The 12,656-nt window shown below is 32.7% G+C and overlaps 1 protein-coding gene across 18 annotated transcripts in view; it reads left to right on the top strand.

The window, feature by feature from the left end:
* Positions 1-12,656, top strand: part of C2CD5 (C2 calcium dependent domain containing 5) — a 100,778-nt gene that overhangs the window by 45,177 nt on the left and 42,945 nt on the right. For 9 of the 18 annotated variants that reach the window (XM_078075745.1, XM_036119229.2, XM_036119234.2 and 6 more), the window contains 2 exons: positions 4,750-4,858; positions 7,556-7,621. In XM_078075745.1, coding sequence (XP_077931871.1) covers positions 4,750-4,858; positions 7,556-7,621 — 175 coding nt within the window. The remainder of the gene's footprint in view (positions 1-4,749; positions 4,859-7,555; positions 7,622-12,656) is intronic. The other 9 variants (XM_078075746.1, XM_036119231.2, XM_036119237.2 and 6 more) reach the window with 1 other exon arrangement.

Here is a 12,656-nt window from a genome sequence, read left to right as displayed (position 1 = left end):
AATATAACAGTTTACTTTTTTTAGACTTTCTTTCCTGTGCAGAAAGTATCTGTATGCACTGTTTGCCTTTTAGACAAGGTTGTGGGGAGCAGAGCAGAGCTGAGCTGAGCTAAGCAGAGTGATGAGACTTTAGCGACACACAGTTGTTTGCCTTATCCCTTCCCAGGCAGCAGTTGGGCTTGAGCTACTTTCACACCTTGCAGGCATACCAGCTACTGTCATGCAAAAGCCCACTTAAACATTGGGACCATTTATTAAAACCAAATAGAGAAAGAGACTGAAAACACAGAGAAGAGGGTCAGGGTGAAGGTATGCCTGTTCGCTTACCTTTTTTTAGGCCAGAATACTCTTACCTCCTCCCCGCTCCCAGTTTTACATTCTCTATAGAGTTCCTTACATTAGGAGTATTTCCTTGTAATTGTCATTCTACAATTCACAGGAACAGAAAAACTGATATGAGATATGAGATTTTGCCTGTATCTTGTGCCTGTGACTTCATTATCTATATTAAGAACTTTTGAAAACATCTAGCTTTAAAAGAAGAAAAAAACTTGGGGCGCCTGGGTGGCTCAGATGGTTAAGCGTCTGCCTTCGGCTCAGGTCGTGATCCCAGGGTCCTGGGGTCGAGTCCTGCATCGGGCTCCCTGCTAGGCGGGGAGCCTGCTTCTCCCTCTGCCTCTGCCTCTCTCTCTCTCTCTCTCTCTCTGACTCTCATGAATAAATAAATAAAACATTTAAAAAAAAATAAAATAAAAGAAGAAAAAAACTAATCAATAAAAATTGTTTTAGATTTAGTTTGGATAAAATTTATGTTTTCAAATATGCTTTCAAACATTCTTAAAGTTTTGGACACATCACATTGGGTATACGTTACTAGATAATCTTTATGGAATTAATGGTAAAGATGTGGGAGAACTATAGTTTTCATTTACAACCTTGTAAAATCTGAGTTGGCAATATATTTATGTTATGTAACCCTGAGTAGTTACTTGACTTTGTGAGACTACCTCTCTGTCCTGGGTACACAATAAATAGAACAAACATCATTTTTAGCTTTCCCATTAACCTGTGGTTGCCATTAGTATGTCTTTGTTTTGGGGAAAAAATTTGTTTAGAAGTATGAAGAATTCTCCTCACATGTGTTCAGATAGGCCTTAACTCTGCCAAGTCGAATACTAGGTCAAGGTGAACAAATGATATACTTAATACCATTTTTATATTCATTTTTTAAAGATATTCATTTCTACCCCTTGCCACCCTTCATAAAATGTATGGCTTTTTTTTTTTCTTGAGGAAAAGAGAAACCTTTTTCCAGCATCTTTTATTTAATGGGTTCTCAAGTAGCAGTTCTCAAAAATAAAAGTGTTATTTTTTTCTTTCACAAAATCCGTGAAAAATAAATTGACATGATCTTGGTAATAGGTGTCAGATGATTAGGAGATAAGATGTAGAGATAAAAATTTGATTAGATTTAGGTTCCACCTATGAACTATTTGATGTAAAGCAAATAGATTTATTTTTCAATATGACTCTTCTTTCACTTGTAAGAAAAATGAAGTTACTTTTCAGATGCTGGGATTTTTTTCTTCAATAAAGAAACCTAGTTGACTTGGTTTAACCTAGTATTTCCCAAATATATTTTAAAATGGAATCTTCCATGTGAAATACCTGTTAGTGATGACCACATTTTGGGAAACATTTATATAAAGCAAACTCTTTTGATAATTATGATGTTTTTAATAGTGGGGTAAAATTATACAATAAATCATAGTAGGAATCTGGCACGGAGTTTTCTTATGTAGAAAGTTGACTCGTTTCTTGGGATAATAAAAAGAATATTTGATTGAAAAAATAAACTATTTAAATATATTCTGAGAAAAATTCTATTTAAATGTTAAAAAATTACTCCCGTTGTGTCCCCAGATTTTCCGACTAGCCTGTCTTTGAACACATGGTATTAAATAGATTTATGCTGCATGCACTTGGCTTATTGTCAGAATATCAACATACAAATTCTTACCTAGTGGTACCACAAGGCAAGGCATTTTAAATATTAGGACTTTGCAGAGAAAATGGCTTCTCTGGTCCCTGAAATTCTCATCTAGGCATTGGAAACGGATTGGGCTTGGCTGATCTTAAGGAAGCTGTTCTTTTCAATGGAAGAGAACCTATAAAGTCATCAGGTATAATGATAGACTAGAGATTAAAACCAACTCCTTGTCTGTTTTAATCAGATATTTCAAGGAGCCAGATGATAAGGTTTGTTGCTCACATAGAGTCTAGGCCCTCTTGACTCTCACGTTAGGGTATGGGAAAGATTATAAAGCATAGTTTTAAGATACTGTGCAGAGGTCTGGCACTCTGTAGGCACTTCATAGTAGTCACTATGTGATGGGGGTGGAGATGAGGGGTATTTAACAGTCACTGGTAGTCACTGGTGTCACTGGTGATGGGGGTGGAGATGATAGGTATTTTAGCAGTAGGTATCAGCCATAGTTCTTCTGAGAGAGTTATTTGAAGATGTAGTTTTGGTTGAATAACCATACCATTTTTATGTACTCCAGGTTAAATTTTGTGTGTTAAAGTAGGTGTGCTGATTGGACATATAGGACAGAGTTTAAGTTGGCAGAGTGGTCGTCCACCTCTTTGGGCAGCCATTCCCCTACTTTTTCTGCTTATGACCACCAACTCTAGTATGATGCTTTCCCTGTTGTCCCTTTATCCCATCTTCTGGAATTTGGGGAGAAGAGTCAGAATCTCAAGCAGAGAAGTCATTTAGGTTAATTTTTATACCTACCTAAATTCTTATATGCAGTTATTTTCCAATATGTGAATTTACCTAACTTATTTCTCAGTTTCAGAAGGAAGTACAGCTTTCCATTTAGCTTATAAAAATTTTATTTTCAGTGTCTCTTGTCCAGGATATTTAAAATGTTTAAATATAAAGATTAAATGTACTTTTTTCTAATATGCTTCAGTATTTTGAGGAAATTTAAAAACTGTGTACTTAAAATTGAAAAAAAATCATAAAGGCCTAACTTAGGTAAGATATTTAAGTTTCTAATAGCATAAGCTTATTTGTATATGTCTCATTTAAAACTTATATTTAAAAAATTCAGGTGGAAATAAGGAGGCATTTTGACTAAACATTTTATAATTCATGTAAGTGAGATTCCCCTCCTATCCTCTCCCTTTTTTCTTTTTGCCTGTCAGCTGGGCTAAACCTGTCTATTTCCATAGATTGGTTTTTACTTTTTTTTTTTTTAATGTAGCCCAGGTTTTTCTTACCCTTGTTAATTTAAATATTACTTTTAAATTCTAACTGAATTTATTTCTAAATTCTCTATATATTTTAAACTACATCTTCATGGGTTATTGAAGTGTGCAAGACTGTTTGCCTTTGTGCTAAATGACTCCAAGTTGCTATGCTTTGTGAATTATGCTTTGGTGAATTTGTATTTTCCATGCTTTAAGCAGCCAGTCAGTAATCTTGCTGCTTTTAATGTGCCTGCTTCTAGTAGTATTCTGTATGTCTTTATCTCTCAGCTTTTGTTTGCTGCATTTAAACTGCTATGGTCCAGAAAAAAAGATACTGCTAGACTTTAAAATATGTTCCTAAAATTATATGTTTATAATTGCTGTATGGCATAGTATGGATATGATCTATAGGGATTTCTTATGAATCAGGTACATAAATTTTAGTACTTGGAAGTATAACAGTTCTTTTGACTATTGAGAGTTTTGTTTTGCTTATTTTCCACCTCTCAGTTATGTTCTGAATAGCTGAGGCTACTGGCAAATGACTTCTGGTTAAGTGAGCTACATTAATCATATAGCCAGATGAGGCAGATACTAAATTTCCCTTGCTTGTATCCAATTTTGTGTAATATGAGAGGCCTCTATATTTGGAGAGTCACAAGAGCTCCCCTTTCTTCCTGGGTGCTATTTCAATGAATTTCCTTTCTCTGTTTTCCCATTTCCCTCTTACCTCTAGATTGATGAGATTGATGTCCTTGAGAGAGAAGGGGAGAATGAAACTTGGAAGAACTTGTGGAATTTTATTTCCTCCCTTGCTGTCATCTACATTCTTCTCCCTTTTCCTTAATACGCATTTATGTACTTAAAATTTTCTCCAGCTGACCTGGTGTTGATAGAGTAGATAATCTTACACAGCTATTCTCTACCCACTTCAGCTTGGTATTTGCCCTTTGCTTTTCCCTGAATCTCTTAACCCACACTGTTCATTGTCCCACTCCTCCCTCAGTCCCACATTCTTGTAGATCTCTTGCACCAGGCCTTCAGAGTCTTTACCAGTAGCCTGGAATTGGGTGTGTGTATGTGAGGAGGATTCTGCCCCACTGAGAAGTAGACTCAGAGTAGAAGAGCAGGGAATCCCCACATCTCACTGTGAATTTGCATCAGAGTAGGAGATTGAGAGGAAGGAAGATGTGTTCAAAGATCTTAAATTGAAACTCTGAGAACCTTTTTTTCTCATTGAGAATTGATAAAAAGAGTGTTTGGATTCTGTATAACATGATGTATATGGGAAAATGGATTAGGAACTCTAAGCATCTAAGAGAACATTTAATTACAAAGCAAGTGTAATGTATAACTGGTAGCCTTTTGTTAAGGGATAGGATTCATATCTCATAGTATGAATATAATCTGTTGGGATCAGGCTTTTTAACAAGCAAATTTTTTGTACTTTGCACATGATCAGTTATATTTTTCCCCCTTTATTTTTACTAGGAATTTCCATTTTTTACCTTGACGGCATTTCCTCCTGGATTTCTCGTGCATGTTGGGGGTGTTGTTAGTGCACGCTCTGTGAAGCTTTTGGATCGTATCCACAATCCTGGTATGTTCTTTAAAAGTTTGTTTTCAGTGTTTCACTTACTTAAACTGCGGTTATTAAGATTGATTTTTATAATTAAAAAAAATCAAATCTATCCAAAAAGAGAAATGAAAAAGAAAGTATAAACTGGCATGTTGCTTTAAGTATTTGCAGTAATCCTAATTAAAAATGATCAAATAAGTAGAAGTATTATTTTAGTTAGCTTTTTATATAAAACAAACAAATCTTGATTCATTTTTTTGGCCAAGGCATCACTTTGAAGGAATTCTTAGGTAACTTTTCAGTCAGCTCTTTTCTTTGATCCAGGCAGATAACAAATTTCGCAATTTGACCATTGTGGCCATTATCTTAAGATGTTAATTCTTTTCACTAGCAATAACTCTTTGTAGATTATTTTAGTAATTTTCTTATTCCTAAAAGAAGTATTCCTTTGAAATGTAATTATAAACATTGTGTAGTGTCTAAGAATTAAAAAAAAATAGTGCTGTCTGTGCATTCTTGGTTTCTTTTCTGAAGCTGTTTGTTCTATATAAGTGAACAATGAACAAGTAAGAATAGTAGCTCACTTCTTTAAAACATGGGGCCATGATTGTAAAAGAAGAAAGGCATCAAATCAATCCCAATATCGGGCCCTTGGATTAGGAATGTTTGATGGTTTTTCTAAATCCAAAATAAGCATGGCAAGTGTGGTAGAAACTTTCCATATGGTGTGTGTTCTTGCATCTCTCATTGACTGGATTCCCAGTAATTTGCTCAAGGCACTTATTTTTTGATGACATACTAAAAAAGCTGAAGTTATGTTAGTATTCTTATTTGGCATATATACATACATATTTTTGAAAATTTTAAATTGTCACTTTCAATAACCTCTTCTGAGGCTTGTACTGACAGCTACAAAAAGAGTAAAACACTTTGAAATTATTTTATGCAAAACATTGCAGATAGTGATTTTGAGGTTACAGAGCATTACCATTCTTTTAAGTTAAAAAAAATTTTAATCCGTGCCTTGCGGTTTGATGTCTTTTCAGTTAATAATTCCAGAGAAGCAGGATGGAATTTTTCCCAGAGCTTGAATGAGATTTCAGAAGAGGAATAGTAGCTAGGATTATCTAACTCTTAGAGCTGAACAAATATATCTTTTAAGCATTAGTCTTCTCTTTTTCTTCTCTGGTTTATTATTTTTTTCTGCTGTCATTTTTTCTAATCAATTTAAGATCTTTTCTTCATGTAGTATTTGTATATTCTGTAGTAATTAAAGGCATATTTAGACTCATGCCAGTTTAATGTATTGAGACATTGGAGACTCTTCAAGTTCCATATCTTTGTGTTTAGGAACTTGAATTATTTGGAAAGTGCAAGGAAATACTGAGTTTTAATATACCTGACATTAACTGTGTGACCCAAGGCTTGTTACCTGCGTTTCTTTGGACCATTGACTCAAATATTTTGATAGATGGCTCCTACTGATAAGCTCCAAAAATGGTTTCAGGAATAAATTTAACTGTTGATGTCTTCTGTTTACTGAAAACATTTTGATTTTATTGTTGCTTCCATGTACTCTGAGTAAGCTACAGAGTCTGGGAGAACAAAGGTTACTTAAATAAGTTTAAGTAGAGAGCTGTATTTAAAATCCTATTACTTTTTACAAAAAACCCTTTTTTGGGGTTTATCATACTTGCCAGTTTGTTCTAGTGGTGTGATAAATGTAAGGATCCAGGCCCAGGGAAGAATACCGGAATCTTTATTAAAGAATACATTTTGTGTATTGTAATTATCAGCTTATCCATTCTCTTCTTTTCCTCCCCTTTCAGAATATTTTTTTCAATTCACATGTAGGAATTCTCAGTTACTAATGTACTTATTTCCCAAAAGATTATGGGCGTATAAATATAAATGCTTTTAATGATATATAAGTTATATTTTAATTTTGTTTTATTTTCAGTTAAATACAAATCAACTATATATTCTAATGGTTTCAATATTACATTATTTTGATACAAAAATCACATTCTTTGGGTTGTTTTATATATGTATTATGCATTAAAAAAGGAAGATTTTCTTAAGAACATTTTATTGATGTTCTTAATATTTCATAAATAATTATTTATGAAAAAGATTTAATTTGTTGAAAAAAGCTGAATGTTAAAACAAAAAAAACCCTCTAGATTAGCATCTACCATGATGATGTATTAATTTTATGACACTGAGTTACTCTGCTGAGAGAAACTTAAGATGGATTGAGATGCATGTGCTCTTAAAAATGCTGTATTTGCACTCTCAAATGACTCTTGCAGTTATTTTTTGTCTAGTGAAAATGGGAAATTTTCATTTTACACTGAGTGTAGAAGGAATAAAATCTTATTTTAAAACCACTACCACCTGCTAACTATGGATTATTATTTTGGAGTTAGTTCTTTTAGAATTTTCTCTTTTGTTAAATATTAAACCACAAGGAAAAGAATGGGGTGGTTTTAAAAATCAAAGTCATTATCTTAAACAACTAGACTTTAGTTAATGTTAGATTATGATAGCATGCTCCTTCTCTTTCTATTTCTACTTCTTATTAACTCTGCTGTCTGTGTCTTTCCAGTTCCTGTCAAGTGGTATTGTCAATTGTGTTCTTGTTTGTAGTGTTTTTTTGTTTTTTTCCTACTATTCTGCACCTAAAACTGATCTACTAATTTGCTGTTTTGAACTCAGCCTTTGTCGGAATTATGGGTAACACAAGATCTTACAAACTGCTAGACTGGAATAGTTTCAATTCAGGTATTTTGATGGTCATTCAGTACTACATATGCTGACAAAAATTATGGCAGCTCAGTGAAGTTTTTAGAAATGTTCTAGATTAAATAGGTTTAATGTCAATTCAGTTATACAGGTACATTCTGCAGTACATATGTTATAACTCTTATAGTTTCCATGGAAATGCAAATATAAAAATGTGTTAACTAAAATGAATTAACCAAAACCATAGAAATACCATAAATTACAAATGGCTTTTGTTAGGTGATTAACTTTCAAAAACCTTAATTTAAATTATATTTATTACATTTTTGACAGTTTTTCATGTCAGGTAAATAACATAGGCATTAGCTTTACGATTAAAGAAATATTAATTGTTAATTAAATGGCTAGTTTGATAAGCTTAAAGTATGTTTAAATGTTAATTTAGATTTGAATATAATATATTTAGTATTCTATAAGTACTATAAAATTGTAACTATTACCATTTTTATTTATAATTCCAGAAGTGTTTCAAAAGTTGGTAAGTAAGACCAGATTTGGAGGGATTAACGGCTTTCATAAGCTCCCTTCCTTCCCCTTTCATGTGAGAATATAATTTTTCTTTTTAAGTAATTTTACATATGGATATAGTTTATAGCTTTTAGAGAAACTAAACTAAGATAACTTTACAGCTGATGATGTGGTTTAGAGTCAAAGCCAATTTTTCTTTTTGATAAAAGTATATTCTTTTAATATAAATATGTAAATTTTTGTGTTATTTTTGGAATTAAATAATAAAACCATTTTGATTCAGTAATAGAAGCTGGTATTTTGCCTGAAGGATTTTACCAGTTCTTTGTGTCAGAAAGTATATATCTATTTATAGAAAAACAAAAACACCAAGAGGCTCAGCATTTTAGATAATATCCCATAATCTTTTCAATATTGTAAACTTTTTTTGTTCTTAGGAGTCCAGGATGTAAGTTCTGATGTAAGTAATGCATGTTTGACTATGAAGTATCTCATGTTCATCATGCAGATTTACCTAAGTTCAGTCTAGTAAACAATCTGATCAGGTCCAACGTTTGCAGATTTAGACTAACTTCAATTGGTAAATCTTCAGGGAAATTAACTCTAACTCCTATCCAAGTTTTTGCCGGCATGTTATCACATTGATTAGAATTAAAATAATCATTTTTAATGTAATATGTTATACTTGGTTTTTAGTGAGAAAAATACCCTGCTGGATTCATTTAAAAGAAATAAGAATATATTTTTAAAATGTAGGCAGATTAGTGTATAGGAAGTGAAAAAGCCTAATTATGTAAGAAAAGGACGTTGGGAATAGACTGATCATTAATAATTTAAGGAGCTTAAACGTTGTCAGGGCAAAGATGTTTAGGGTGAGATGTGTGTTAGATGAAAGAACAGTCTTGGAAAGTAGACAAGAAGTTAAATCTTATAGATATAATACTTTGTCCCGCATAAGCAGAACTACAGAATTTGGCAAGGAGAAACATGGTTGAGGAAGCAGTATATCTTGCCATCATTTAAAATAAATTCAGGTAGTGAGTGTATGAAAAAAAGATGGATATAAGTTACAGAATATTAAAAGAATATCAAAGATGACTTTCAGTTTAATGTTCTCATAGCTCTGTGCTTTTGACTGAGATATTAGAATCTTTATGCTAACAGTACTATTCAGAGATCAGGCTGATTTTGATATTAGGTTAAGAAAAATAATGTGGTAATTCTGAAATATAAAAATGTAATATTTGAAAAATATATTCAAATCATTTATGTATTCTTCTCTGTGATTAAGGAATAAGTTAGCCATTGCTGTCCTGTATTATTACCATAGAAAATCATGAATTGGCCACGTCAGTAAGAAAAATAATTGTTGGTATAATTTTTATTAATGTTAGAAATTGTTCATCAATACTGTATTTTCTGGATTCTCTGACACCATTTATTATGTGAGGTATCACCAATTTAATAATAGCTTTCCAAGAGAAAAGAGAAACATTACCATATTTAGTATATTGATTAATTATTAGACATTTTTATTTCAGAAACATTAAAGTGTGGAAAGATATAAGAACACGTTTTTATCACACGGTAGTATTTCATGAAATATGATCTATCGTGCAAGCATTTATTAGAACTTATTTTGTGCCATATGGTTTGCTAGATGATAGGTGTGCGAAGATGCCAGTCTCCCTGCTTTCACGAAAGTCATATTCCGGGAGGTTAGAAAAAATATGTTAATGGTTTACTGTGTGGTGTGGTATGGTGCGATATAAGATACAGAATTAAAGAGGAAGGCGTGATTAACTACGTGGCAGGGAAGCTTGGAGAGGTAATTCTTGAGTTTAGTTTGAAGGATATATAAAAGATTCACACAGATTTTATATTTCAGACAGTGTATTTGGAGGCATATTGTTCCATCCCTTGAATGTAGTTCTGAAACTTTAGTAGTGCATTGCAAAACAATATCCTAGCCATTACCTATTTGATGATGTTTACATAGTTACTTCATACCCATTGTTTGCCACTGAATACAGAATGTCTTTGTTAGTTCAACTTTTTTTGTGTATTTCCCTTTTTCTCCTGCTTTGCTGTCTTAGGTTGTGTTAACTACAGTGAGAGAAAATATTTTTATATAGCAGGAAGAAGAAAACTCAATTATCTGAGCATTTATTTTAAAATTACTTTATTACCTTTTCTTATCTTGCTTCTTATGTTTCTGGCCTGGTAACAGACTTTGAGAAAGACAAGGATGAATCTTGCTGCTAGAAAGGAGGAAGCAGCATTTGCAGATCTTGTGTATGATATGCCAGGAATGGGCTGCATATCCCGCGGTCACATTTGTATTAGATCATTGATTATAGAATGGAGAATGGATTTAAAGGCAGCAAGCCTAGAGACAGGGAGGCCAGTTGGTTGACTGCAATACTCCTGGCCTGGTAAGTGACCTAGGATTTGGTGGTGATAGGAGAGCTAAAGTTTATAGAGCCCTGACTATGTGCCAGGCACTCTTCCAAGTGCTTTATGATAGCAGGTCATTTAATTCTCAAAACACAGCTCTGAGATAGGCATTTTTCCTATTTTGTGGTTGGGCAAAATGAAACATAACAATTTTCCCAAAGTAAAATAGAAATTTGTTGAGCTACAGTGTGAACCTAACTACTCTGGCTTCAGGGCTTACATTCTTAACATAAATTTAGAAAATATTTAAAATGTAAAATCAGCAGGACTTGGTAATTAGAATGTGGCAAGTCAAACAGTCTCTTAGCAACTTTGAGCTGAGAGAAAGATAGATTAGGATTATCCCACATAGCTACAAGTCTAAAATCCCAGTGAGCAGTTGAATCCTATCTTTTGGAAACCCAAGTATATTTGAAAATTGAGTTGTAAAAATATTTTAAGAGTAGATTTTAAAAGTTCTAGCTCATTGTTTCTTAAATGGCTATGCTCTTTTTTTTTCTTTCTTTCTTCTGAGTTTACCACTGAAAGTATTTCTGAATAGCCTATGGATATAATTTTTAATTAGGAATAGTCTCAGTGTAGTTGAGAAAAATTTATTATTCTTTTTTCATGTAGGATACGTGTGAGCTTAGATATTTTTTCAAGAAGTCATAAGAGGAAATAATAAAGTAGCTATATAAAGTGATTTGAAAAAATGCTAGTTTGAAATAGCTTCCAAACTTAGACAATATTTTTAAGAGTGAATGTTTTAAGCACTGAGTTAGTAAAACTTGTTTACTTTTATTTATTTACTTGTTTAGTTTTATTTATTTATTTTTAAAGATTTTATTTATTTATTTGACAGAAAGAGAGACAGTGAGAGAGGGAACACAAGCAGGGGGAGTGGGGGAGGGAGAAGTAGGCCTCCCACTGAGCAGGGAGCGGGGTTGCTGGAGCCAGATGCAGGGCTCAATCCCAGGACCCTGGGATCATGACCTGAGCCAAAGGCAGACACTTAATGACTGAGCCACTCAGGCGCCCCAAAACAGCTTGTTTAAAACTAGATAACTTTTGTTTTTGAGAATATTTTACAAAGTTATATTTTATTATTTTATTATTTTAGATTGTAGATTTTAGGACATATGCTTAAGATTTTCTCAGTCTTATAATAAATGAACCTTTACTAGTGCTAAGGGAAGCTTTACATTAGTGGTCTGAATTTAGAAAATGTTACTCTTTTTATTTAGTCATCTGAATTATAGTTGTTTAGAAAATTTACTTTGGGGTTAAAAATTAATAATCAAAACCAAGAAAAAATAAGTATAATTATTACTTTAAACATATTTTAACAAAATGAGTCAACTGATGTATAAGGAAATATTTATAGAATACACATATCATTCTGATAATCTACATTTTTTTTTTTCAGTTTTAAGTAAAAATCTTTTATTCAGTGGATGTTTGTGGTGTGCCTACCATGTCTTGAGCATGATGTTGGGGATTGGGAACATGATTGTTCAGCCAGGCAGACAACCTGTTTATACACCCAGTCTAGGCTATTTCTTATACTATTTTGCTGTGTGTGTGTGTGTGTGTGTGTGTGTGTGTGTGTGTGTGTGTGTGGTAGTGGTGGTGGTGGTGGTGGTGGTGGTAGTAGTAGTAGTAGTAGTAGTAGTAGTAGTAGTAGTAGTTGTTAAATGGAGAGAGGCTTTCTTGGAACTTGAATTCTACTGATTTGAGAGGTACTCATGAGCAGACATGCAGAACTAAGCCTAAAGTAGTTAAACAGCTTTTGGTTTTAAGAATTTTAATAAGGGTTTTAGGAAGTAGGTATATAGAGTTCAAGAGGGCATAAATATAGCCATGTATGATGTGTGAGCTTCTCTTTATATGTAATGTAACATATAAATGTAATAAATAATCTTCTATCTATAGTGTAACTGGATATTGACTACTGTCCATTCTTTATTATCTGTAAAAAAAAGTGAGATATGTAATTTCCTTAATTTTGAAATTTTACTCTTTATATATTATCTAATATAACTGGATATTAATTACACTATTATAATGTGACATGTAAATATAATATATAACTTTATATATATAAAGA

The sequence above is a fragment of the Halichoerus grypus genome, chromosome 6 (assembly GCF_964656455.1).
Source record: "Halichoerus grypus chromosome 6, mHalGry1.hap1.1, whole genome shotgun sequence".
In the NCBI taxonomy this organism is placed as follows: domain Eukaryota; kingdom Metazoa; phylum Chordata; class Mammalia; order Carnivora; family Phocidae; genus Halichoerus; species Halichoerus grypus.
The sequence above is the reverse complement of the archived record's forward strand: the minus strand, read 5'-3'. Positions and strand labels throughout refer to the sequence as shown.